At 37.0% G+C, this 26,521-nt stretch overlaps 2 protein-coding genes across 2 annotated transcripts; both read left to right on the top strand.

Annotated features, from left to right (window-relative positions):
• The first annotated feature begins 11,510 nt into the window (after positions 1–11,510).
• LOC110885886 (probable WRKY transcription factor 27) lies at positions 11,511–14,246 on the top strand. The gene is made up of 3 exons (XM_022133606.2): positions 11,511–11,875; positions 12,132–12,245; positions 13,845–14,246. Exons 1-3 carry the CDS (start codon positions 11,655–11,657, stop codon positions 14,155–14,157), a joined length of 648 nt encoding a protein of 215 aa, XP_021989298.1. The 5' UTR covers positions 11,511–11,654; the 3' UTR covers positions 14,158–14,246.
• A 2,984-nt stretch (positions 14,247–17,230) lies between these two features.
• Positions 17,231–21,246, top strand: LOC118482051 (probable NADH dehydrogenase [ubiquinone] 1 alpha subcomplex subunit 5, mitochondrial). Its single transcript, XM_035977501.1, has 2 exons — positions 17,231–17,780; positions 20,827–21,246. Exons 1-2 carry the CDS (start codon positions 17,456–17,458, stop codon positions 21,024–21,026), a joined length of 525 nt encoding a protein of 174 aa, XP_035833394.1. The 5' UTR covers positions 17,231–17,455; the 3' UTR covers positions 21,027–21,246.
• Positions 21,247–26,521: the final 5,275 nt, after the last annotated feature.

The following is a 26,521-nucleotide window of genomic DNA, read 5'->3' as shown; positions in this document are numbered from 1 at the left end:
TTTTTACTGAAGGAAGTTTTACCTGCCTGATCATCGAGTTGAAAGACTTCGGAGATGGATTGTGGTGTGATTTGGACAACTTTACCCTTTATAGAAGAGTGAATGGTGGTTGCAATGTCTCCTTGTTTTTCAAGGGTTGCATTCTTCCAAAACTCCCTTTGGGTCGCCAAATAGATTGGTGCATTGGCGGTGAACAAAGTTTTGTACTTTGATTTTGCCATGATGGTAATAACGGAATCGAAAACATTGGTGGTTCCTGGTTTTGTGAGAAGACCCAGGAGATTGTGAGATGATTTGAATGGAATTTCAGTGGAGGTTGCCTTTTTAGAGGCTGTTTTTGATGATGATTTTGATGAGGGTTTTGTAGATGGCTTCGATTTTGTCATTTTTGAAACGAATGATCGAAGAAATTTGTGAGAAATGAGAAGAAAAACTGCTTTGAGAAGAGAATTTTTAAGAATTCAATTCGACAGTAAAACCCTGTTTTGATGGTGAGTGGGGGATTTTATAGGAAAGAAAGTGAATGCTGACGTGGCAGCCGTTACAAAAGGTCTGACTGCTATGTACTACCCACGTGACAACCCCTGGTGAAAAATGAAGGACAGTACTTTGATGAAATCAACTGATGAAGGCAGTGGTAAGGAAACAGTGGATGATTTTCACTATCAGTGGATAGCATATCAGTGGATAAGACACTGCTTTTGTACAACAGAGGTTATCAAGAAATGAGAGAACAGAGGTTGCCTTTCAGCAGTGGGCAGGCTTTTTGAAGTAGAGCATACTTTTGAACAATCAGTGGTTATGGCAGACTTTTAAGGATTTTAATGAAATTTTCATTTTTAGCTATTTTCAAGGATGGATTTTTAATTTTCTGAAAACATTTTGTTGCTTTTATTCATAGAAAAACAAGATGTTGCTTGTTATTCCATATTTAGCGTCCCAATCCTAGAGACCAGACTTTCAAAAGTGGCTGTATCAAGTGCTTTGGTGAGCACATCTGCCAGCTGGTCTTTAGTTGGGACATGATGCAGAGAAATCAAACCTTTTTCATAGCAATCCCTCACAAAGTGATGTCTGATGTCGATGTGCTTTGTGGTAGAGTGGGAAACTGGATTTTTATGATATTTTCTGCTGCCTGGCTGTCCAACATGAGTGGTGTTTTTAAGGCAGTGATACCAAAATCCAGTAACTGATTCTGAAGCCACAGGAGTTGGGCTGTACAGCTTGCAGCAGCAATGTATTCAGCCTCAGCAGTGGATGTTGAAACTGCTGCTTGCTTTTTGCTTTGCCAAGAAACTAAGCAATCACCTAGAAACTGGCACCCTCCTGAAGTGGACTTCCTAGTGGTGTGACATCCAGCAAAGTCACTGTCTGAAAAACCTGAAAGCTTGATATTCCCATTAGCTGGATACTAGATACCAAGTGTGGGAGCACTTTTTATGTATCTGAGAATCCTTTTTACAGCAATGAGATTTGATTTTCTGGGAGCTGATTGACTTCTTGCACAGACACATGTTGCAAACATGATGTCTGGTCTAGATGCAGTTAGCTACAATAAAGACCCAATCATGCTTCTATAAAGTGTTTGATCAATCAGCTCATCCTTTTCATCAGACATGACCAGCTTATTTGTTGCCATGGGTGTGCTGCATGGTTTACAATCATTCATATCAAATTTGGTTAAAAGTTCTTTAGCATATTTGCTTTGATGAATGAAAGTTCCATTTTGCAATTGCTGTACTTGGAGACCAAGAAAGCATTGCAGCTCACCCATTGCACTCATTTCAAACTCAGCTATCATGAGCTCTCTAAACTCTTCACATATTTTGGTACATGTGCTTCCAAAAATAATGTCATCCACATAAATTTGGACAATCATTAAATCTTTCCCTCTCCATTTAAGAAATAGTGTTTTATCAATGGTACCTCTTTTGAAACCATTTGAGAGTAGAAAGTTGGAAAGAGTTTCATACCAGGCCCTTGGTGCTTGTTTCAGGCCATACAAGGCTTTGTTTAGCCTGTAGACATGATCAGGATAAAATGGATCCTCAAAACCTGGAGGTTGACATACATATACCTCTTCATGCAATGTACCATAGAGGAAAGCACTTTTGATATCCATCTGAAACACCTTCATGTTGTGGTTGACAGCAAAGGCCAGGAACAGTCTAATAGCTTCCAATCTTGCAACAGGGGCGATTGTTTCATCATAATCAATCCCCTCTTCCTGTCTGTAACCTTGAACCACAAGCCTGGCTTTGTTCTTGACAACAATGCCCCTTTCATCTTTTTTGTTCTTGAAGACCCACTTTGTGCCAAAGGGACTAACCTCTTCTGGCAGTGGTACAAGCTCCCATACTTGTTGTCTTTTAAACTGTTGGAGCTCCTCTTGCATGGATTCTACCCAGCTGTTATCTTTTAGTGCCTCTTGGTACTTGACTGGCTGATGGAGTGATAGAAAACCAGCAAAAAGACAAATGTTTTGGGTTTGGCTTCTTGTGAGCACCCCTTCATTGATGTTGCCAATGATTTGATCAGGTGGATGAGATATCAAGAAGATTAAATCTCCTTGGTATGGTATGATGGCATTTGTTGGTGAAGGCTGCAAATGTGTATCATCTGAGCTAACCACTGCTGGTGACTTTGATGACCAGCAGTGGCTTCAAAGGGTGGTGGAATAGGAGGTAATGAAGTGGACCACTGCTGACTTTTATCCACTGATTGAGGACTTTTGTCAGCAGTGTTTGAGGATGTGGAAGCAGTGGTAGATGGGCTACTTTGGTCAACAACTGTTGAGGTAGCAGTGGTTGAGCTTTGGCAGCTGTTTTGAACAACTAGTGCTTTTCCCTTTGTGGCAGACCTTTGAGGGATGATGATTTCATACCCATACTCTGGTGTTGTATCCTCTGATGGACCTGCACTGTTAGTCTTGACAGCAGTATTTTCAAAAGTAAACTTTTCAAGATCAAACAGATCAGCAGGATTTGCTGGGATTTTCATTGAAGAAAGTTCATTAAACTTTACATTCAAAGTCTCTTCCACTGCCTTGGTCCGTGTATTGAACACTTTGTAGGCCTTGCCAGTGGCTGAGTATCCCAGATGATAACCACAATCAATTTTGGCTGCAAATTTTGAAATGGAATCTTTTAAGTTCAAAATAAAGCATGGGCAGCCAAACACTTTGAAATATGAGATCAGTGGTTTGATTTTATACAGAATTTCATAGGCAGTCTTTTTGTGCCTGGGGTTTATTAAAACTCTGTTCTGGACATAGCAAGCAGTGTTTACTGCCTCTGCCCAGAAAGTTAATGGCAAACCTGAATCTGCAAGCATAGTTCTGGCAGCCTCAATCAAAGTTCTGTTCTTTCTTTCCACAACCCCATTTTGCTCTGGTGTTCTAGGGATGCTGTACTGCCTTACAATCCCTTTCTTCACACAGAAGGCATCCAACTCCTTATTTTTAAATTCTGTGCCATTGTCACTCCTGAAGCTTTTCACTGGAAGGTCAAATTGCTTTTCAACCTGTGTCACAAAGTCTTGCAAAATGCCTGCAGTCTCATCTTTTGAGTGTAAAAAGAAAGTCCATGTAAACCTAGAAAAGTCATCCACAATAACCAAACAATATGTTTTCTTTTTGAGGCTCATGACTTGAACTGGGCCAAACAAATCCATGTGTAGCATTTGCAAACACTGGGTTGTTTTGGACTCTTCAATGGACTTGTAAGAACTTTTATGTTGTTTTCCTTTTAAACAGGAAATGCAATGTTCAGGACATGAAAACAATTTTTGTGGTAGGCCTCTCACCAAACCATTTTTTGAAATTTCAGTTATTGTCTTAAGATTTGTGTGCCCCAGTCTTCTGTGCCAAAGTTCTGTCTCTTTGTTAGAGGCAGCTGAGAACAGACAGGCATCAGCTCTGGGACACTCTTTTGACATGTCAACAACATAAACATTGCCACTTCTTTGAGCAACAAGTTTAGTTTGACCATTTTTTATTATTGCTTCAATCTTTTTGACCATTTCTGGTCCGACAATCCTACAACAATCTTTTGTGAAGAATGACCCAAACCCTTTGTCACTCATTTGAGATACACTCAGAAGGTTGAATTTCAGATTGTCTATTAGATTGACATTTTCAAATTTTACATTACCAGATTGCACTGTACCAGACCCTAAAACTTTCCCTTTACTATTATTCCCAAAGGATATATCACCCCCTCCATGGATTTTAAAGTCTTTGAGGAGGGCTTTACATCCTGTCATGTGCCTAGAGCCTCCACTATCTACATACCAAAGACTATCAAAGCATGCAGAAGCTCCCTGCACATGAAGTAAAAGGATTAGTTCATTAAGGACTCCAAAGCCAACAGGGCTTTGGATGGAGTTTCAACAGTGTCTGGTATGGATGCAGTGTGATGGACAGTGGTTAAGTCAGGGTTTTGGACAGTTTTAGTACTGTTTCTTGCTAACCACTGTTGGGGGTCTTGACCAATCACCTGCTGATAACCAAAAGGATGCCTATTCACTCTGGGTTTAGAGGGCTTTTTGTAGACCTCATAAACGTGTGGTATCCTTTGGTAAGACTGTTTTTCCTTGCCTTTTCTGAACTGATTGGCAGGAGGTGCATCAGTAACCTGAACATCTCTTTTGACAGATGTTTGGTTCAGCTGTTTTGTGACAGCTGTTTGAACTGGCACAAACAGTGGTTGTTTCTTGGTGAATTTGACAGATGGTGATGATGCTTGATGAACTCAAGGATGTTTTAGCAATGTACTCATTCTTCTTCTTATCAAAGTTTTTGAGATACACACATGCTTGAGTTTTATGGTTTGTTTTACCACAAACACTGCAACTTTCAGCAGAAGTAATGACACTTGTTTTGGTTAAATCATAAGCTTTTAAGTGGAAGCAGTCTTTTGTTAGATGATTCCTTTTCTCACAGAATTCACAAAACAAGTTATCAATTTTTTCTTTCTTCTTTCTCTTTTCAGACTCCTTTGCAGCAGAGGTTTTAACCACTGTTGGGATATCTTTGAGAGGTATGACTTTAGCTTTTGGAGCTTTAACACCATCAGTTGATGTAAAGTCCATTGGCTTGAAATTTTCAAGAATATCACACTCATCAGACCATTTTGGTTTAAACTGATGGTTCTCAATCTCCTCAAAAACAGAGGGGCCCATTAGTCTGTCAAGTGTGATTTTGTTACCAAGTTTGTCAGTGATCTTCACTTCTTGGCCATTCTTGTTTATGGGAATGAACTCAGCAGTCCCATCAGTGGTCGAGACAGATTTTCCAAAAGCAATGTTTTCATCATCATGTTTTCTATAGCCAACCCCAAATTTCACATTGCTTTTTATCTGTTTCTCAAGCATAACCTCATACCCTTTGCATGATTCCACCCATCTCTCACATGTGATCTGGGTGGATTCTAACTCCTTTTTGCAACCTTGGTATTTTTCTACCAAGGTTTGGAGTTGGGTTTTGGTTATGCTTTGCTCTTCTTTCATGCTGCTAATCTCTTTCTCTTTTTCAGCCAATTTGTTTTTAAGTTCTTTTTGAGATCTTTCAAATTTGACTTCATCAGATAAGATTTTATCACGAAGGTTTTCATTCACCTCTTTGATGTTAGCAAAAGCAATAATGCAATTTTCAGAACACAGTTTTTCAAGAACTTGAGGTGATACCTTGGCAGCAGCCATCATTGCACAATCACATTGAGGATTTTCCTCATCTTCGGCTCTCTCTTCTTTCTCACCTGCCTTTTCTTCTTCTGACCATGGATCTGTCAGTGGTTCAATCAGGGTGCCTGAACTTTCTCCCAACAGTACTTCATTAGCCACAGCAGTAACCACTGCTTCAATCACCTCATCCACTATTTCAGAAACCAACTGTTCCTCTTCAGATTCAACACCCTCCTGTATTGAATCTAATGCCATCAAACAAAGTTCATCATGAGAAGAAACATTGGAGGCATAGAGTGCAAAATTTTCATCACTAAGGTCTTCAGGCATACTGCTCCAGTCAACAAACCCTTGAGTGAAAAAGCTTTGTTGATCTGGTTGTACTGCTGCTGGAGCAGTGGTTTGAGGTGCAGGTTGCACTTGTGCCTGAGGGACAGGGGTTTGAACATATTGGATCTGTGGAGCAGCTGTTTGGACATAATGTACTGGCACAGGGGCAACAGCATAGTGAGCAGTGTTCACTTGAGCTGCTGGGGCATATTGGGCATAGTGCACAGTGTTTTGATTTTGAGGTCTAGGGTTTGAACTAGGATGAGTGATTATGGGGCCAGCAGTTTGACTCCTACATTCCCTAGCAAAGTGTCCTAACCTATTACACTTGTAGCACTTGATTTTCGATTTATCCAACCCAACCCTTAGATTCCCATGCAACCCTGGGAATTTTCGCCCTGTTCTTTTATAAAATTTGCTAGTTCTAACACTTAGCAAGGCCAGTTGATGCAGGATGTCCATTTCCTCTAAATCAGTGGGGTCAAAATGCTGTAGATCATTGAGTTCAAAGCTTAGATTGTCTGACATCTGGTTTTCGTTTGCAGTGAATGCATAACTTGTAGAGTGAGGATCAGGTTTGTTAAAATTTGCACGAGCAGTTATGTCAATGAAGTGATCATAACCCTGATCCTTACCACTACTCCCAGATTCTTCTTGACCCAAAAGAGCAGTGTTACCGAATGTATAATCATCAACGGTTTTTCCTGACTCTTGTAACTTCCTTTTTTGGTTCAACTCCCTTTCGTAGGTCAGGAGTCGACCATGGAGTTGGGTCAAGGTCAGATCCTTGAACTCAGGTGAATTTCGGGTGACAAAAGCTATGGTGTCCCATTTTTCTGGCAGTGACCTGAGGAACCTGCTATTTTGAGTTGAGTTTGTAAAAGTGGTTTTAACAAGCCTCAGTTCACTGATGAGACAACTGAAACGCTCAAATTGTTGCGTCAGTGATTCACTTTTCACATGACAAAATGTTTCATACTGTTGGTTCAGGATTTCCCTATTGTTTTCTATGACTTCTTCGGTACCCCCAAACTGTTCCTTAAGCACGTCCCACAATTCTTTGGCACTGTTACAATGTAACAGTCCAGCATATATTTCATTGGGCAGCGCTGATGCTATGATGCTAAATGCTTTAGCATCTAGTTCAATCCTTTGAAAATCGGTTTCGGTATAATTTCCAATAGGTTTTGGAACGGATGCGTTAGCATCTTCAGCGTTTGGCACTGTAGGAACATGGGGACCAAAGACGACAGACCTCCAACAACCTGTGCTTTGTTGAGCGAGGATGTGACCCATCCTCCTCTGCCAGATGTTGTACTCATTTCTTTTTAGCATAGGTGGTTTAAAAAGCGAGCCGATGTTGTTTTTATCATCCTGAGATTGTGACGTCATTCTTGTTGTTTTACAGATACCGAGAAATCAACTTTAATGGTGATTAATCCTTACTCTGTTTTTCAACGACGAACAAACGATCAGTATCAACTATTATGAGCTGAACTATTTACGTCAAAATGATTGTTAAATCAAATTTGACTGTCCAAGCTCTGATACCAATTGTTGGATCTGAGTTTGATTTTGATTGTATTTTGTGTTTGAAATTAAGATGAAAGTGAATGAGTGTGCAGCGGAATTAAGATGAAAACAAACTTTGCATACAATCAAACGAGAGTAATACTTTGATCAAACATCTTTACACAATGAACCGAAAGATTGAATTTATTTCAACAACGATTACAATGATTGATGAATGAATGCAAACTCCCCCTCAGCCAGAGCTCAATTGTTTGTTCGTGCAAAGAAGACGAGTGATGCAAAAGAGCTAATAGAACAGTACAAAGTACTGAACTATTTATAGGCACTTGCAAACAACTGAGCATCTTAGCTGACGTCACCATGAAAGTGACATCTAACCTCCTAACAAACTCTAACCTCTGATCTATACAGACACTGCTTGTGTTAACTACTGCTAATACATTCTATTACAAAACAGACTTTAGAACAGCTGCTGCAACCTTCTACTGCTGTGAACCCAGCAGCACTTGTCCGGATCAGCAGTGCTTGACTCAAAGCAGTAGATTGAATCAGCAGGACTTTAGTCTTCCATCAGATCTTTTACTTGAGTAGCAGTTGTAGGTCAGCACTTTGCAAGATCAGCAGATAGGAGGTCATCAGTTGTTGTAATCACTTTCAAGGGGAGAGACTTGTATGTAAACATCTGCTTATTCTGGATCCACTGCCCTGATCCAGTTTTGGCTTTTATTATCTGTTCCTCTGATAGGGTTCAATCCCAATACAATATTTAATCAAAACCGATTTCTAGAAGATGCTAGGACATTTTAGTATGGACAAAGCTCAACCTTAAAGTATGTTAAAGATTGTTCAGTCACTTGTTATAAGAATGACTATTATCATCTCGTACCAAAGTAGAGATTTTCAGTCTAGAAGTACCATAGTTAGATATGTATGGTTATAATATCTTTCAGTTTAGAGATTTTCAATTTGCTAGATATGTATGGTTATAATATCTTTCAGTTTAGAGATTTTCAATTTGCTAGATATGTATGGTTATAATATCTTTCAATTGAGCTTATTGTCATGATATAAACTTTGTCAAGCGAAGAGATATTGAAATGAGTTCAAAGAAACATTTCAGGTATAAACGATATTTGATTATATTTTAGAGTGAATTTCAAGGATTGTCCTTTATCTTTATACTCATTTTCAGGCGCTGTCCTTTATTTTCAAAATTGACGAGTTTTGTCCTTTATGTTTTCATATCATACACGTTTTGTCCTTTAGGCCTAACCCAGTTAGTTTTTTCAGTTAAATTTGGTCATATGCTTTGCACATGAGGACATTTTTGTCAACTCAAAGGTAAGTTCAACGACATATTTACAGCTCAAAGCTTCTGCAACCTTTGAATTGACAAAAATGCCCTCATGTGCAAAGCATATGACCAAATTTAACTGAAAAAACTAACTGGGTTAGGCCTAAAGGACAAAATGTGTATGATATGAAAACATAAAGGACAAAACTCGTCAATTTTGAACATAAAGGACAACGCCTGAAAATGGGTATAAAGATAAAGGACAATCCTTGAAATTCACTCTATATTTTACTAACCCATCAAAACAAGTTTGGTTAGTCTTGTAGATGCAAGAATGTAACAAAACACAGTCGTGGACATATGATATTTTTTGAAATGAGGCACCTAAAGTCTCGTTAGAAGTTTATACAACATTGCTCAACAAAAAGGATTGCACATTAAGGGATCAAACGGCAAATCATTGGCTACAAAAGTTTTGTTCGACTTTCAAGGAAGATGGACACACGTCACTTAAATGATACATGTTAAAATGAGGGGGAGACTTATTCAAGTTGCACTCTTTTTCCTTGACTAAGTTTTATCCTATTAGGTTTTCTTAGTAGGGTTTTTAATGAGGCAACATACCTGATCCAGAAGTATCAGGGGAGATAATACGCATTACACGCTGCACTCTTTTTCTCTTAGCTATGGATTTCCTAGCAAAGTTTTTAACGAGACAGCATCAAGTGTATTATGTTGATAACCAAGGGGGGTGTTATGAATATAGTTATTATTAATGTGGTTATCAACACCTAAAATAGATTAGGTTTATTCCACAAGTTTTCCTCTATTATATGTAGTCTCTTGTATCTTTTATAATATACACCTCAATTAATAAGATCAATTTCTTTCTTCATATTATTCTTTATATTTATTTTGCTATTAGGCTAGTTTCATACGAAATAAGTAATTTTACAAAGAAAATTATATTCAATTGAGATTATGTTAGTTAAGAATGCAATATCTTAAACAAATGGATCGCCACTCACTCATTCACTTAGATGCCAAACCCATTATCTTACATCTCTTATCCTCTCCACGTCTTAAAATCAACTTTGAACTCTTTTTAATACCTATATTTTTCAATTTGAGAAACTACTTACGTCATGTTTGTATTTTTTTTATTGGGAATATCATCATTTTTTTAAAAATAAGTAAATTAAATAGAAAAATATAAAACTTGGTGTTTAATTAGTAAGTAGTGGACGTTAACCTCTTGTGATGTGAACTCGGTCTGTACATGTTTGGTTCATCACAATATTGCAATCAAAAGAGAAACCCGGAAAATAAAATCGTAATAAAAGAGTAAAAATTAATATATGAAATTAATAAAAAAATAATAATAAAGTTAGTAGAGATTATTAACTAACTTATTATTAGTAAAATACATGTAATTAAAGTTGAGGGGGTATATAAACTAAAAATATGAAGTAAAAAAATTATACAACTATAGGTCTATAGCTAATAGTTGTCTTTTATATAATTATGATTTTTTTGACATAAATTATAATTGCAAAATGAAAAATAATCAAGTTTCATAACTCTTTCATCTAAGTTATTCAATTTAGGCAGTCTTAAAAGATTTCACAAGAAACAATAATAAGAATTATAAAAGTAAAGTGTTTTTTATAGTAGAGAAAATATATGGTTGACTATCATTTCATAATATGTTTTTCTAATCAAACAACATACAAAAAGTATATGGTTGATCATTATTTCATAATATGCAATAAACTTACTTGCTACGAAACAATAATAGGTATATCCGTCATAATCTGTTACTAGAAGTGTTATTTATAAAAGAAACATATGCTTGGAAACAATGTTCACTAAATCCAAAATGGGCCAAGACTCATTGGACCAAGTCTAGGAACTTCACTTACTAGTTTGAAAGGTTTACTTATACCTATAAGATTTACAAACACGTTTGGTTTGATTAAATTATTAAAAGTTTGTTGAATTGTTAGCTCATTGGACATGACATCCTTGATTGGTCAAAACACGGAAATGATATTTGAGGTCTGATATTCCTTGTAAACCAAACATTTCTCTTGTTCATCGATACATATGAGACTTACCTAGGATGTTATATAGCCCGTAGTACATAGTGGGTGGAGTATATAGTTCTCCAAAAGTGGAGGAATATGTCATGGTATTATACTCCACCGCATCCTGCCTAAAGCTCAAAAGAATCCTACGCGTGAACAAAGGTTACAAAGTTCATTTTGATTAGCTCGAATTATAATCCCTAGCCATATTGGGGGTGGACCCAAGTGACCTTTGATGGTTTTTCGTATCTTCTGGTTTTTATGTGTAATAAACGAAAAGCGAATTCAAATCAGTATATGTATGCAATCACAAGCTGATAACGACCACCATAGTTTTATACATTTATAGGATTCGATTTAAAACATACGTGTGAAGAACCAGAGTTCGGCTGTCGAGTTACACCCTTCACTGCACAACAAACATAGAGACGATTGTTGGGTGATTTATACAAAGTTAATTTGGTCCCACAGTTGACTAATTGACTTGTAGATAAAAGTCAACTAGAATGCATGTAAACTTCCACCATATAATCCCAGACCAGACCCCATCTTTTTCTTTGTACACAATAATAATAATAATAATAATATTTAATTTTTATCATCTTTTCATAAGTCAGCGCCGGCTGCATCAGTGGCTGTCTGATTTCCTCCGCCGTAGCAATCATCCAAGTCAAGGTGCATGCTTGCTTTATATACATACATATATTTCGGAGGAATTAATTCACTAGATGGCCGACGATGGATGGGATTTGCATGCGGTGGTTAGAAGTTGTACGGCCTCTGCTTCTGCCGCTGATAACACTCCGGCAGCCATGGAGGACGTCGGTGCTCAGTCGTTAGCGGCTACTGCTGCCGTCACCTCGATTTCATTTGAGGATGGACGATCTGCTTATGAACAAACTAATTTTATTTCATTTTCCATGACACCTGTGGATTCTGCTAGAAAAAGGTAGGTAATATTGGTTGTCATCAAATCTTGTGTTAGTATTTTCTTTTTTCAGGGAGGTCGTCGATGCGCAAGCCAGAGGTTTTACTACAGTCAGATGGCCGGTTCAAGAGTGCGTCTGATTCTATAAATACACTCCCAGATTAATATTAGTTAACTAGATTAGAATTGGCATACATGATTTGTTTAGACATAAATGTGTAATTTATAAATGCTTTTGTTGGTATTAATGATATTCTTATGCATGTTATGGTTGAAGGAAAAGTAAAAATAATAAAAGGATAGTCGAGATGAGGGAAGAGGAATTGAGCAATGATGGATGGGCATGGAGGAAATATGGTCAAAAGCCTATCAAAGGCTCCCCTTATCCGAGGTTTGTTTATTCATTTTTCTATTTATATTTTCTATTTCTAAAATGTTAAATACTTTTAGTTAGATTTTTTATTTTTTTTATTTGTAGCTTTATTTGATTATTAAAAAATATTATATAAACACACACATATTTATATACAAGATTAATAATTATCAATAAATTATGTAAGAGTTTTAAAGGAGTCGTGTTCGGCAGTTGGCAACTTTTTTTTGAACTCATTCTTGTACTCACGTCTTCACGTGTTTCACTTAATTACCATCTTTTTAAACCAACATTTTTTTCTTGTGTCTTGCTCTTTTAATATTATAAACTTACATTGCAAAATACATATTATAAAACAATTACGATTAAATCACAAAATCCAATAGGCACATATCCTTAAACTTTAAAGTTTTAACATTTTAACCCTATAATTGAAGTCTGACATAGAACACCACTTCAAAGATTCCAAAAGAAACATGCCAACACAAAAACTGGTCAAGTAAACCTAAGGTCGATGCTTTTAACCAAACTTGTTTGCGGGTTTTGTTCAAAACCGACCCAAACCCGTTTAAACTAAACCAAACTCACGAATTTGTTTTACGCTCATGTCAATTGGAAGTTCTTACTCCCTAAAATCATAGGATTCAAAAACCCATGAAACGTTCATGATCGACTTGATTATAGTTCCGGATTTTTTTTATTAATAACTAAGGTACAACTGTAACTATATAGTCCTAACGCTTTGTTTTGACTTTTACATAGTGTCTAATTTCTTTTTAACTTTTACACACTGTCTAATTTCTTAGGTGATATACAGTAAAACCTCTATTAATTAATTATATTAAGACCAAGCTTTTTTTTATTAATTTAGCGACATATTATTATATCAATAGATTAATAATTTATTTATTTAAAGTGGTTTTACATATGACCTTTAAATTTCCAACTCCAATATACATTCACAAATTAATTGAATTAAAAGTTGGTTCATGGTACAAAAAAATAAATTACAAAAACAAGTTTTAATGCACATTTCTACTCCATGTACCATTAAACATGGTTAAAAGTTCAACAAAAAAATAAGTGATTATAGATTCATCTTTTACTAGACAATTTTAAAATTTGAAATCTTTTAGTAATTATTAATTTATAGTTTCGTTAGGACCCAATATATATAGATTGGGATTTCAAAAAGTTATTATCTTATCATTTTATCGATTGGGGTCCAAATTTATACTGGTCCCAAGTTGGGATTTGACAAATTATTAATTTTATCGAGGTTATTAGTTTATCGAGTATTAATTTATAAAGGTTTTACTATACCCAGTATAATACTATGCCCATGACATTATAGTCTAGTGGCATCTTGGGAGTGAGATAAGGCTTTGGGACCATTAGGTCCTGGGTTCGATTCTCACAAAGGGGGGTTTTCCCAGATTTATTGGGTTTCCTCCTGAATTGGTGTATAGGCATTATTGCCTAGTGGAGATGGATATGATCGGGTGGTTCTGCTGGTGGCACGATGATACTCCAATGGTCCGTCAGTGATCCTAATTTGCCGTTCAAAAAAAAATAGAAATGATTATACTTAACTTTTTGAAATGTTTGGTTGTTTAGAAATTATTACAGGTGTAGCACAACAAAAGACTGCTCGGCAAGGAAGCAAGTGGAGCGGAGCCCCGTCAACCCATCCAGTTTTATTGTTTCATACTCTGGTGATCATCTGCACCCGCGACCCACTCACCTCAGCTCACTCGCCGGCACCACCAAGACCACCAAAGTCGTTGTGGGGGTTACCGATTTGCCCGAACAGCCTCCGTGCTCGTCTTCTTCTCCGGCCTCTACCTCTAGCTTTTCTCCAGCGACATCGTTAAAGGAAGATGAAACTGAAAAGAACCATGAAGATATTCAAGAAGTCAATTTTTGGTGACTTGATGTCGGATATTAATACTTAGCATAATTACATGGTCTACACTTTACGCTTAGATAAAATGTACCGTAGATTAAAATAAACATCAGTGTTTGTATAAAGTATTTTCAAACTATTATATTAAAATGAAAATGGTTTATTAATTAGTAGAAATGTAAAAACTAGAAAAATGTGCATTAGTAGATTTCTCTACTATGAAAGGAGAAATGCGAATAAAGAAAGATATAATGTTTACGGGTCTAGCTTAGATAAACTAGTATGTATGTTTCGGGTAATCGATTTGGGTATCACCTGTTGTTATTTATCATACCTGTTCCATATTATACGTATTAAAAGTAATCCTAAAAAAGTCTCAACCCATCTTGAATTTTCCTTTTCATTTATCATCCCTATACGACTCGAAGAGTAAAGTATAATTGTAGCTATGGGTGTTAAATATTTGAATGGAACTCAGATAAATCAATAGATTCCGAATCTGGCTTAGGCTCTCAAAGTCATAGGGCAATTCGAATTTAAATATCGGATATACAATCAAGTATGGGACTTTTGAACCGAATATCCGAATTCAGTTTGTATACATTATTTTCTTTTCATATAAATATATAAAGCATTGTTTATATTTCAAATTGAGTTATGTATTTACTTTTTTTCTTCTCCAAATTTGGTTTGTTCGAATTCAAAGCAGTTTTTTGAATTTCTATTCGGTTCATATTCAAATTCAAGTTCAAAAACTCTTAATACAACAACATTTGAATGAGCGAAATGTGAGTTAATGATTGTTGCTAATGATAACCCAAAAATAAGTATAAGTTTGGAACCATCACCGGCTTCGTCTTCTCACATAAGTTTGACAAACTTAAGTGTATAACTATAACCTGTGTAATGAAGTGTGTATAACTTGTGTTGATTTTGATTTATGATTTATCCTGTAATGAAGTGTGTATAACTTGTGTTTGATTTTGGTTTATGATTTACCCTAGTTCTCAAAGTTGATTTTGATTTTGGGGTTTCAATAAAAAAATATTAGTCAATGAAGTAGCGGTGGAGTGGTTGGGGAAAGACTTGGTGTTCCTTGTGACCCAGGTTCGACTCCCACTCTCTCTATTATTTTCCGCGACATCCAAGTTCGACTCCCACTCTCTCCATTATTCCACTGTCGTGCCTTTGGGCGGGTGAAGGTCGTGTTTCCGCGCATCTGGGAGAGCCAAGGGGCTGGCGGCGGTCGATTAGTTGATCTTGGCCACAGCGCCTGGTGTCACGATGACTGACACATAATTCCTTGCCGTTCAAAAAAAAAAGAGAATATTAAATCTAATAAGTAAATCAATTCGTATGATAAATATGCCATTACCACGCCACTAATGGATGGATCTGCGTAATGTTTGTAATGAAAGATACTGATTGTTATTTGAAATGTAATATATGTTCCTTTAGAGTAAATTGCCATTTTAGTCCCTGAGGTTTGATCTAAAATAACACTTTAATCCAAATAGTTTTTTTTTTGTTATTTTATTGTAAATAGTTTTTTTCTATCATTTTAATCCCTAACTTTTGTCATTTTTTGCCATTTTCATCCAACTCATCAATTCAATTCAAAAAAATAAGTTAATTTAGGAGCATTTTGATTAACCACATTTTTTTGCAGGTTATGAGAATGGTGGTGTGTGATTGGGTGGGTGATGGTGGATGAAAATGACAAAAATCAAAGATTAAAATAATAGAAAAAACCTATTTAGACTAAAATGATATAAAAAAAACTATTTGAACTACAGTTACATATATATTCCAGGAGTAAATTACAAGTTTTGTCCTTTATGTATGTCCAAAATTGCAGGCGCTGTCCTTTATCTTTAAAATTGACGAGTTTTGTCCTTAATGTTTGCAAATCTTGCACGTTATGTCCTTTAAGGCAAACCCAGTTAATTTTTTTTGTTAAATCTGAGGCACATGAGGGCATTGTTGTCATTTCATTTCATCAGGGACCATTGTGTAAAAGAATTTGTCTTGAGGGGCTATTGTGTAACTACAGAAAAGATATTTACTTCACACCAACCCCCTTTCTTCTCCTTCTTCTTCGATTACAGCTGCAGATCTTGCAGACCCACACCGTCTCTCTCATCTTACCGGTGGTCGGAGCCGGTTCCGGTCGTAATCCCGGCGACGGGTCTTCCATAGTCGCACACCCACCGAAAACCCCTAACTTCCCTTTCACCTCATCTCCCCGGTCAAACACACACGCACCCACACCTTGGGTCACCTCTGCTCTCCATCTCGTGGCTCTGACCGACGACGGGTTCCTCACCGGTTTGCAGGTTCTTGGGGTTAGGGTTCCAGTGGGGGTGGGGGTTTAATGGTGTTTGTTGCTGGTTTGGGTTGTTGCAGGTTGGGGTTAGGGTTCTAGGTGGAGTGGTGATGGTGGGTCAGGCGATGGTGGAGATAGTGGGTGGTGATGGTGGGTCTAACGATGGTGATAAAGAGGTTGTGATGGGTGTTATCGCAGGAGACAAGAACGGCTGCTGCTGTTGTTCATCGCTGAAGAAGACATGGATGTCGATTGGATGTGTGAATCGCAGAAAGTGAAGAGGTGTCGGCTGGATTTTTATTTGGGTATCTTGATTGTTGCTGGGTATCGATGAAGAGGAAGACAGATGTATTAACGGCAGACTGATGTTGTTATGTTTTGGGAACTCAAATTTAATTTAGGGTTTTGGATGTTTGTTCATCGCTGTGAGAAGAGAGAGAGACACAAAGAAGTAGGTGAAAAGGTCTTTGGATAAATACATAAATAAATAAAGGTCTCTGGATAAATACACAATAGCCCCTGAAGACAAATTCTTTTACACAATGGTCCTTGATGAGATGAAATGACAACAATGCCCTCATGTGCCTGAGATTTAACAAAAGAAATTAACTGGGTTTGCCTTAAAGGACATAACGTGCAAGATTTGCAAACATTAAGGACAAAACTCGTCAATTTTAAAAATAAAGGACAACGCCTGCAATTTTGAACATACATAAAGGACAAAACTTGTAATTTACTCTATATATATTCCAGGTATTATGTTACTTTGTATTCGTTTCTATTTACGATATTCGTTTCTATTTACGAATAACACAAAAATAACATTATTTGTCTATTTTGTTTTACAACGTCGGGTTCAAATGACACACCAGTAACTCAAAACGGGTCAACGGGTCAACGGGTCCGATCCATTTCCCAAACCGTAATACACCAAAACCAGTTCACAATCCCCCATTGACACAACCAGCAAGCTCCAAATCAAAGAGATCTGGAACGATGTTTCTTCGGAGGTTTGCGCGGCCATCATCACTGATGATGATGGCGAAGGTGAAGGAAACAACGGGGATCGTAGGTCTGGAAGTGGTCCCCAACGCACGGGAGGTGTTAATCGGTCTATACAACAAAACCCTAACCGAGATCCAGCAAGTACCGGAGGACGAAGGCTACCGTAAGGCCGTCGAGAGCTTCACGCGCCACCGCTTGAAGGTGTGCGAAGAGGAAGAGGATTGGGAGGTTATTGAGAAGCGCCTTGGTTGTGGTCAAGTTGAAGAGCTTATTGAAGAGGCTCAGGATGAACTCAAACTCATTGATAAAATGATCGGTGCGTGTTTAATATTGTTTGCATAGATTAGGTTTTGGTTATTGTTGATTTGATGATGAATATTAGGGCAAAACAAATATAAGAACTTAGGAATTAATATAAGATCAAATGATCTAAAAGGTTTGATAATTTTACCATTGACTTTGATATCCATTCATTTTAGTATCATTCTGTTGTTATTTATCATACATGTGATCATGTAGCTAAGGTTTAAAAGAACGGAAACGAGTTTCGAGGCGTTTGTCCTTCGCCTCACGAGGTGTAAGCCCGAGGCGGAACCATAGTTATCAAATGCGCTAGGCGCACTCTAAGCGCATAGGCCTCGCCTGTCGCCTAGGCGAGAAGCGCAAAAAAATCGCGGGCCTGAGAAAATAAAGCGCAAGCAAATAAAAACATAAAAAAATAATATTATGTATTGAAAAAAACACTTTCTTAAAATTCCTAAAGTATTCATATACCATAATCCTTATAATAAAACCAAAATCATTATGAATCACCAAAATATCCCAAAACCAAATTGTTCAAACTTGAAAACAAATAAAGTTCAAAAGGTAAATTAAATCATGAGTAAAGTCCTTTAATGAGTCCCCGTGGTTTGTGCATTTTAACTATTTGAATCCAAAAACCAAACTTGTCTTGATTTGAGTCCCTGTGGTTTGTATTTTTAACCCTTTGAATCCAAAATGAAACCTCATCCACCCCTTTGAGTCCCTGTGGTTTGTATTTTTAACCCTTTGAATCCAACCCTTTTAGTCCATGATTTGGATGAGGTTTGCGTTTTGGATTCAAATGGTTAAAAATACAAACCACAGGGACTCAAATCAAGACATGTTTAGTTTTTGGATTCAAATAGTTAAAATGCACAAACCACAGGGACTCAAAAAGGACTTTACTCTTAAATCATAAATAATTTATATGAAGCAATGAGAATGGTTGAATATACTGCATAATCCTCATAAGGTCAAAATATACTTGTAGTATTGCATGTTTTTCCGGCAAAAAAAAAGCAGAAGATTATGAACGTTGTTTTATCAGATTAGGTTCTTATTTGAATAACAAGATATGATATCTCTAACTTTTTTTAAATTTCAAATATATTTTTTTTAAAGATGTATAAGATTTGATTTGATTGAGATAAGATTTCCAAAAAATAGATAAATACCTATAAATATCATCTGGTATATGTGTATAAGAGATAGGATTTCAAAAAAAAAAAAAAATCACGGGGCTTTTTTTTACCTAGGAGGGAAAAGCGCATACATGTCGACTGGCCCAGAAATATCGCCTAGTCGGGAAAAGCGATCGCTTTTGATAACTCTGGGCGGAGCGAAAAAATAACTCTAAAACTTATCTATACTATATAATAAAAGAAACCACTTTTGGAACACTTGTCATCATATTAGAGCATCTCTTATAGATAATTATTATTTTAATTTAATCTTTTCTAATTAATTATAGATAATCCTTCTACTAAATATTATTTAGTTTAATATCTTATAGATAATTATCATTTAATTTAATCTTCTTCTAATTTATAATATTATTTAGAGTAAATTACGATTTTGGCCCATGTGGTTATATCACTTTTACCCTTTTAGCTTAAAAAAGAATTTTTTAATATCCCAGCCCCCAACGTATTCTTTTTTCTAACCCTTTTGGCCCCTGATACTAACCTCATCCATTAAATGTTATTTTTAACATCTGAGCCCCCAACGTCTTCTTTTTTTTTAACCCTTTTGGCCCCTAACACTAACCCCATCCATTAAATGTTAGGGGCAAGAGGGTTAGAAAAAAAGACGTTAGGGGCCAGAAAGGTTAGAAAAAAAAAAGACGGGGGTTTAGATGTTAAAAAATTATTGTTTGGGCTAGACGTTGGGGGTCAAACAGGTTTTACGAAACTTAATATAAAATTAACTGATATACAAGAAGTTTTTAAGATATAACTTTTTATTATTTGATGTATAAAATTAGATTTATTCAATTCATACAATACACGGGGTTTTTTAAGGATATATATTTTTTATTATTTAGTACAGAAAATTACATTTGTTCAAACCATGTAATACGCATATTTTTAAAGATGTATTTTTTTATTATTTGGTATATAAAATTATATTTATTCAACCTGTGTAATAAATGAGGTCTTTAAAGATGTATTATTCTTATTATTTGGTAAACAATATTACATTTATTCAACTCGTGCAATACACGTGTTTTAAAGATATAACTTTTTTATTTGGTATATAAAATTACATTTATTCAACCCGTACAATATTGATCTTATGGATATAACTTTTTATTATTTAATATATAAAATTATATTTATTCAACCCGTGCAATAAAGAAGGTTTTTAGAGATATACTGTTTTATTATTTAGTATATAAAATTTATTTATTCAACCCGTGTAATACACGGGGTTATAACCTAGTGTATCTTATAAAAATAATAATACTCACTAAATTCAACATCAAATTCGTCAAAAAACACATAAAAAGACAAATTGCTTGAAATTGACACAAAAAGTCAAAAACAGATATCAAAAAGCCCTGAGTCGCAGCCTTTTTAGCGCCTCAGCCCCTCTGAGGTGCAAATACTATATAAACCCTGAGGCGTCCTCAGAATTGTTTTTTGGCCGTTTCGCCCCAAGGCGCGCCTCGAGGCGCATGCCTCAACCGTTTTTTAAAACCATGCATGTAGCATGTACCTTCCCTAACAGCAGTTGAGGATAGTTTGTCATGAATTAACATATGGCTTCTTTCTTCTCTTTATCAACTTCTTTTGATTTTCTCATCTTATCGGTACAAGGGTTATGGTCGGTACTTTTGATTTTCACCATGTTTGATTATGCATGCTGCATCATGAATGAGATTGATGGTTATGTTCATTCGTAAACAGACTGATGGCCTTATACTGCAAATCAGTCCATATAATCCTGTTTGATTATATACATTCCATCATGAATGAGATTGTTGATCATGTTCATTGTTGGAACCGTAAAACCTTTGTGCATCTTGTTTACTGACATCTTATTGTATCAATTGGCAGAGTGGGACCCATGGGGTGTACCTGATGACTATGAATGTGAAGTAGTTGAAAACGACGCTCCGGTTCCAAAACACGTGCCACTGCACCGGCCCGGTCCTCTTCCCGAGGAGTTCTACAAGACGTTGGATGCTATCATGACCAGAAAATTAGACGCTCCCCCCAAGAAAGATGAGCCCGTGATCTCGTCAACTTCTCAATAAGCATGAGCCCTGCTGGTTCGGGTATTTGGGCTTTGTTTCATTATTTTGAGTTAAAGGTTCGTTTCTATTTATAGAAAGCTGAATCTTTACCTTTAAAGAATTGCTGTTCGTGTTTTATCTAAATATTATCTTGTCAGCCCTTGAATTTAGGAGTTTAATAAACATAAATTCTGAGGATAATTTGGCATAAAAAATTTATGAAAATGATCTTTGTTTCTGATTGAGTTCCACTTTTATTTTTGAAAAAGGTTAGGTGAATTGGTTGATTGAACCTATACATAATCTCTATAACGTAAAATAAAATGGAAACGGGTCAAATGTGTTGAAAGTTTTAAGTATAAGGTATTAGTCTTTAAATTAGAAACTTGGTTTTCTCAAACTAAGTATGGTCATTGCACTTTTGAACGTTGTTCGAGAGTGACCATTTTGGTTCAACTTGTTTAAACAAGTTCGAGAATGACCATTTTGGTTCAACCGGTTTAAACAACAAATGTGGTGTTTAATGTTTATAACTTCCTATTGACACCCCTTTCCTCGTTTTTAGGCCAAGTGTAGTGGGGTAATGCCCATGCCAAGTGGCGAGGGCTTAGGGCGTGAAACACCGCCCCAAGAAGGCTTGATGAGGGGTGGTGTGGGTGTGAATTGTATCATGCTGGTGAGATGCATGGGGCCCACTTCTTTTTCTTTTTTCAAAAATGAGAAACCAACAAATCACCAACACTTTCTTCTTTCATTTGTATATTTTTTTATTTAAACATCATTTTAGTGGGTGGAAATAATGAAAAACATTACGCTTGTGGCCTAGTGGTAGGAGGCTTGGGTCAGTCTGGGGGTGGATATAAGCAATGAAGGATTTGAACTAGGCATTGTGCAAGGTTGTCAGTTCGATTCCCGAGCTCACATGGGTTTTCGTCCCACCGTGTGTTACGCTAGAGAGTTCTGCTTATGTGGCGTTACGACTGTCAAGTGTCAGCCGACGGTATGATTTCCCGGGGGAACGCCCGTAAAAGCCAAACTCAAAGCTAGCACGAGTCTGGTTAAGACAACATAGTTTGGCCGGAGTGGGGCAAAATGGGGCTCTTCGATTTGAGGAGTGCGGTAACCTAATACATGAAGTTCGCCGTTTAACGAAAAATTAAAAAAATGAAAAACCACACTGAAGGTGAAAAAAGTGATATCTCATGCCTAGGTGACAGTGATATGACACTCACATTTTGACGTGACAATGAAAATGAGTGAAACGAATTCACATAGCCTTAGGTGAAATCGGTTGGGTTTTGGGTTTTGTAGACCGCATAAGGTTTATAATGGGTTTTGGTTTTGGAAACTGTATTAGGATTTGAATTGTCTTTGAAAATGATTTAGGTGGTGTCTCATGAAATTGGTGTACTAAGTCGATTTTGTGGGTTAGGTGGTTCAAAGTATTTGTGTGTTGAAGGGTATGGAGGTGACTCGTGCTGGATTCTGATAGTTGGTGGTGGCAGATGGCGGTTATCCTCCTGCGCTCGAGTCCATGCTAATGTGATTTCCTACCCTTTCATGTCATCATACCCACAACATTATTACTATGCATGCTCATTCACACTAACATTTATTTCCAACCCAAAGGTTGCTTTGATTTTCATTAGTTAATTACTAATATGCATAAGACTTACATAAACAATCATATCATATCATTCCAAATTCACGTGATTTCATTCATCATCATGTATGACACAGAAACGATCTAACTTGTATCACGTGATCTCTCTACCCTTACAAATGCATCCAAAAGTCTAGTCATGTTATTCACACATTGTTGACTTTTAGAAAGTCAACTGTCCTACTTACACACTTGAACATGTACCATCTTAATATAGTTGACCATACTAATGATACCATTTACATTTCATAATCATGGTGTAGGACACACATACAACCACATGATCATAACCATTGGGTGTCAGCCCAATGGCCACCAGCCCGCATTCTAACCCGGAGGTGGCGGGTTCGAGTCTTGCTCGTTCCCAATGCCCCTACGGTAGCAGATTTACACCCAGACTCAGGCTTGCTGGGTGGCGGTCTGCGAGGTGGGATCACCTTGGCGGTTGGGAGGACCGTGGAATATCCCCCCCCCCCTACAACCACATGATCAACTAATTACATACACATGTATAATCAATTCAACACATACTAACATTTTCATGATTCTACAATTAACAACCACATTCAAGGTTAGCAATTTACATAATCTCAACATCATCCTTTACTACATAATCTCAACACCATCCTTTACTAGTAAGTCCACAAGCGATACATTTATTACACATCAATTTCTAAATTACCATTAAGCAACTAGTCCAACACATGGTGTGCACCACCATTCAAGCATATAGTGCAAGCCACTAATGCATACCTCTACCAATCTTGAACTCAAACAAAAACCTTCACATGGATTAATTCAAACACACCTTCCTCATGTAAATTTACTAACACTCACATTATTATCACATTCTATACCTATTTACCAAGTTATTGCATGCAATTTCATCTTCTAACTTCTCCTAGACGTTTCATCAAACACTTGGTGTGCGTACTACTGTTTAAGTGTATTGTACAAGTATTTCATGCTTTTCATCATACTTATCACTTTCATTCATCAACACAAGTAAATACCAAGTAATTTCCATATCATACTGAACCTAACTAACAAGAATTAATCACATGCAACATACTACATCAAATTTTGAACAAGGATTGGACATGGATGATACACCCATGTCACACTTTCACTAACCCAAGTGGGTTTCATCTTTAAACATCAAATTACTTGGTATTATACATAGAATAAGCTCTAGTTGATCATTCTAACACATATCAAGAATTGATCACAAATCCACTTCATACAAGATCACCAAATCACAAATTATAACTTATCACATGTTTATCTTGTCTAGACGATCAAGAATCTAAGCTCATGCATCCGATTTAGCTCAAATCTCAATCCTAATTTGATCAATTGGGTCATTCTTGAGTTGAAGAGGGGTTTCTCCTCCTCTCCCCCTCTCTCTCTCTCTGATTGAACACACATACACATACTACACACACTTAGGTAGTTTTATAAAACTTTCATTCTTTTTGCCAAGTTTAGCCCCTCGTGTTTGCCATTCTTTCTTCTTGTCACAAAACTTTATTCATTACTACTTAACCTACATATCCTAACTCAAGTCCCAATCGAATAATCAAACATAAGAACAAGAACCAATGGAATAACTCTCCAAGAGCTTTTATTATAACCAAGAAAATATAACTCAAAAAACTTGATTACAATAACTCATAAACCATAACTCGGTTTATCTTCTCTTGACTCTTATCTTAATAATGCCTAACCCTACCTTGGTTTATATAGGCTACCCCTAACTTGGTGACCAAGACATTACCATATAACCCTAACTTGGTGACCAAGATATTACCAAATATAATTATAATGTAATTAGGAAACTTAACCAATTATGACCAACTTGTCAACATTGATCCCTCAAGTTCACCGACTTGTGACTTGAACTCTTTTGTCACCCTTTTCCATCACCGACTTGTGATGAGTCGGGAATTACCGCCAACAATCACCCCCTTAATTTCCGACTCGAAATAGGTAGGCTCCAACATGTCTTCTTTGTCTTGATTCTCATAGAACTCATCTTGATCTCTAGCTGTGTTTTTCGGCTCCTTCCTAGCTCGAACATTCTTGTGACCTTGTACTCGACTAGTCCTTTTTCCAAGACTCGTCCTTTGGTCATAAGAACTCGCACCACCATTGACTCGGCTGCGATCTTGAGCAAACACCCGCTTTCTTGGATCATTAAATGTACCTCCTTGGGTTTGAATCTCTTGCTTAACCTTTTCTTTGAATTCTTGAACATTTTTCTTTGGACTTTGAATTTTGGGTTTCTTCATTAAACTTGGATCTTTGAGAAGATTCTGACTCGTACTTGCTGTATCATCTTTCAGTTCAACTCTCTTTAGATCCCTACCCGCAAAATTCTTTATTCCAATCATGTTAGCTTGTGTACCGGGACTTGCTATCTTGAGGTTGATCTTGTACAGACGGTTCTTGGTCCTTGTCACCTTCATCATAAGTTTTCCTGTATCATCATGAATGGTTAGCAAATCACGTTTCATGTGAATGTCGCATCCACCTTCCGTTGCTTGACCAAGACTTATGATATTGCTTTGCAAACTCGGTATGTAGTAAACATCGGTTAACAGGCGCTTCTCCCCCGTTTTCCCTTCAAGTAATACCGATCCCTTTCCCCGTATATCAATACAAGATCCATCTCCAAACTTCACCTTTCCCGTGACACGTTCATTAAGTTCAAAGAAATAAGCTCGATTACCCGTCATGTGATTCGATGCTCCGTTGTCGAGATACCAAGTGTCTTTCTCCATTGGCTCAATCTCGAAACGCTTTGGATTCACCCATTCTTCATTTAGAAAAACCGTTTCTTGATCACATCTCATCATGAATAATGATGGATCAAAATCATCGTTTTTAGCTAAGTTAGCTTCATCTTGTTTCTTCATACGATCCGGACATCCTGACGCGAAATGACCAAATTTATCACAACGGTAACACTGAACCTGTGATCTATCTTTCCTTCCTTTTTGGCGATCATTGGTTCTTCTTTGACCCGTTTGCTTTGACCCATGATCTTGACCATCTCGGCTTTGACTTCCATCTTGGTCCTCATCATCCCAGTCTTGACATCTACCTCGGTAACTTGAACCGCCTCGCCCACGCCCACGCGTATTTTCATAGGATTTGGATTTTGAGGACGACTCACCATTGGCAAACATTAGATTACCTTGATTTTCTGCTAAAGACTCGATATCCTTAATCCTGTCTTCGAACGTCTTCAGTCTACCAACCGCTTCCTGAAACGTCATAGTCTTCAAATCTGCAAATTGTTCAATTGAAGCTACAATTGGAACATACTTCCTTGGAACAGAGCCTAACAATTTTCTGGTAAGTTTTCTATTTTCATAGGTGGTTCCCAAACTGGCTACCTTGGTAACCAACTGACTTATTCTGCCCGCGAAAGAATCAACTGTCTCTGTTTCTTTCATCTTCAAGGATTCGAACTCATTTTCCAGTTGCTCAAGCTTTGCCTCTCGAACCCGTTCAACCCCAACATACCGTGTCTTCAACGCTTCCCAGATTTCCTTTGCAGTCTGAAACTGAGCTACTTGAAACACGAGCTCTTCGGGTATTGCTTGAAGTAGAAGTGCAACTGCCATGTCATCCTTTTTGGCATCTACCTCCTTTTCGCCTGGTTCTAAAGCTTGCTGTATTCCATGAACCTTGAATACTGCCTTGATACGAATCGCCCAGATGTTGTAGTTTGTTTCGGTTAACATTGGACACTGTAAAGTTGTGGTACTTTGATCCTTGACCACAACCGGTGGTAGTCTATCCTCATTCGTCATTGATTTCTGAACAACTTTTCAGAACCGAACGC

Source organism: Helianthus annuus, chromosome 9, assembly GCF_002127325.2.
Source record: "Helianthus annuus cultivar XRQ/B chromosome 9, HanXRQr2.0-SUNRISE, whole genome shotgun sequence".
NCBI lineage: Eukaryota > Viridiplantae > Streptophyta > Magnoliopsida > Asterales > Asteraceae > Helianthus > Helianthus annuus.
This window is presented reverse-complemented; position numbering and strand designations above follow the sequence as displayed.

Excerpts from the sequence above, each read along its gene's own strand:
- LOC110885886 (XM_022133606.2), top strand. The coding sequence starts at position 11,655 with ATGGCCGACGATGGATGGGATTTGCATGCGGTGGTTAGAAGTTGTACG. Across the intron at positions 11,876-12,131 it reads GTGGATTCTGCTAGAAAAAG|GAAAAGTAAAAATAATAAAA; the intron begins GTAGGTAATATT and ends TTATGGTTGAAG. Across the intron at positions 12,246-13,844 it reads AAAGGCTCCCCTTATCCGAG|AAATTATTACAGGTGTAGCA; the intron begins GTTTGTTTATTC and ends TTGGTTGTTTAG.
- LOC118482051 (XM_035977501.1), top strand. The coding sequence starts at position 17,456 with ATGTTTCTTCGGAGGTTTGCGCGGCCATCATCACTGATGATGATGGCG. Across the intron at positions 17,781-20,826 it reads ACTCATTGATAAAATGATCG|AGTGGGACCCATGGGGTGTA; the intron begins GTGCGTGTTTAA and ends ATCAATTGGCAG.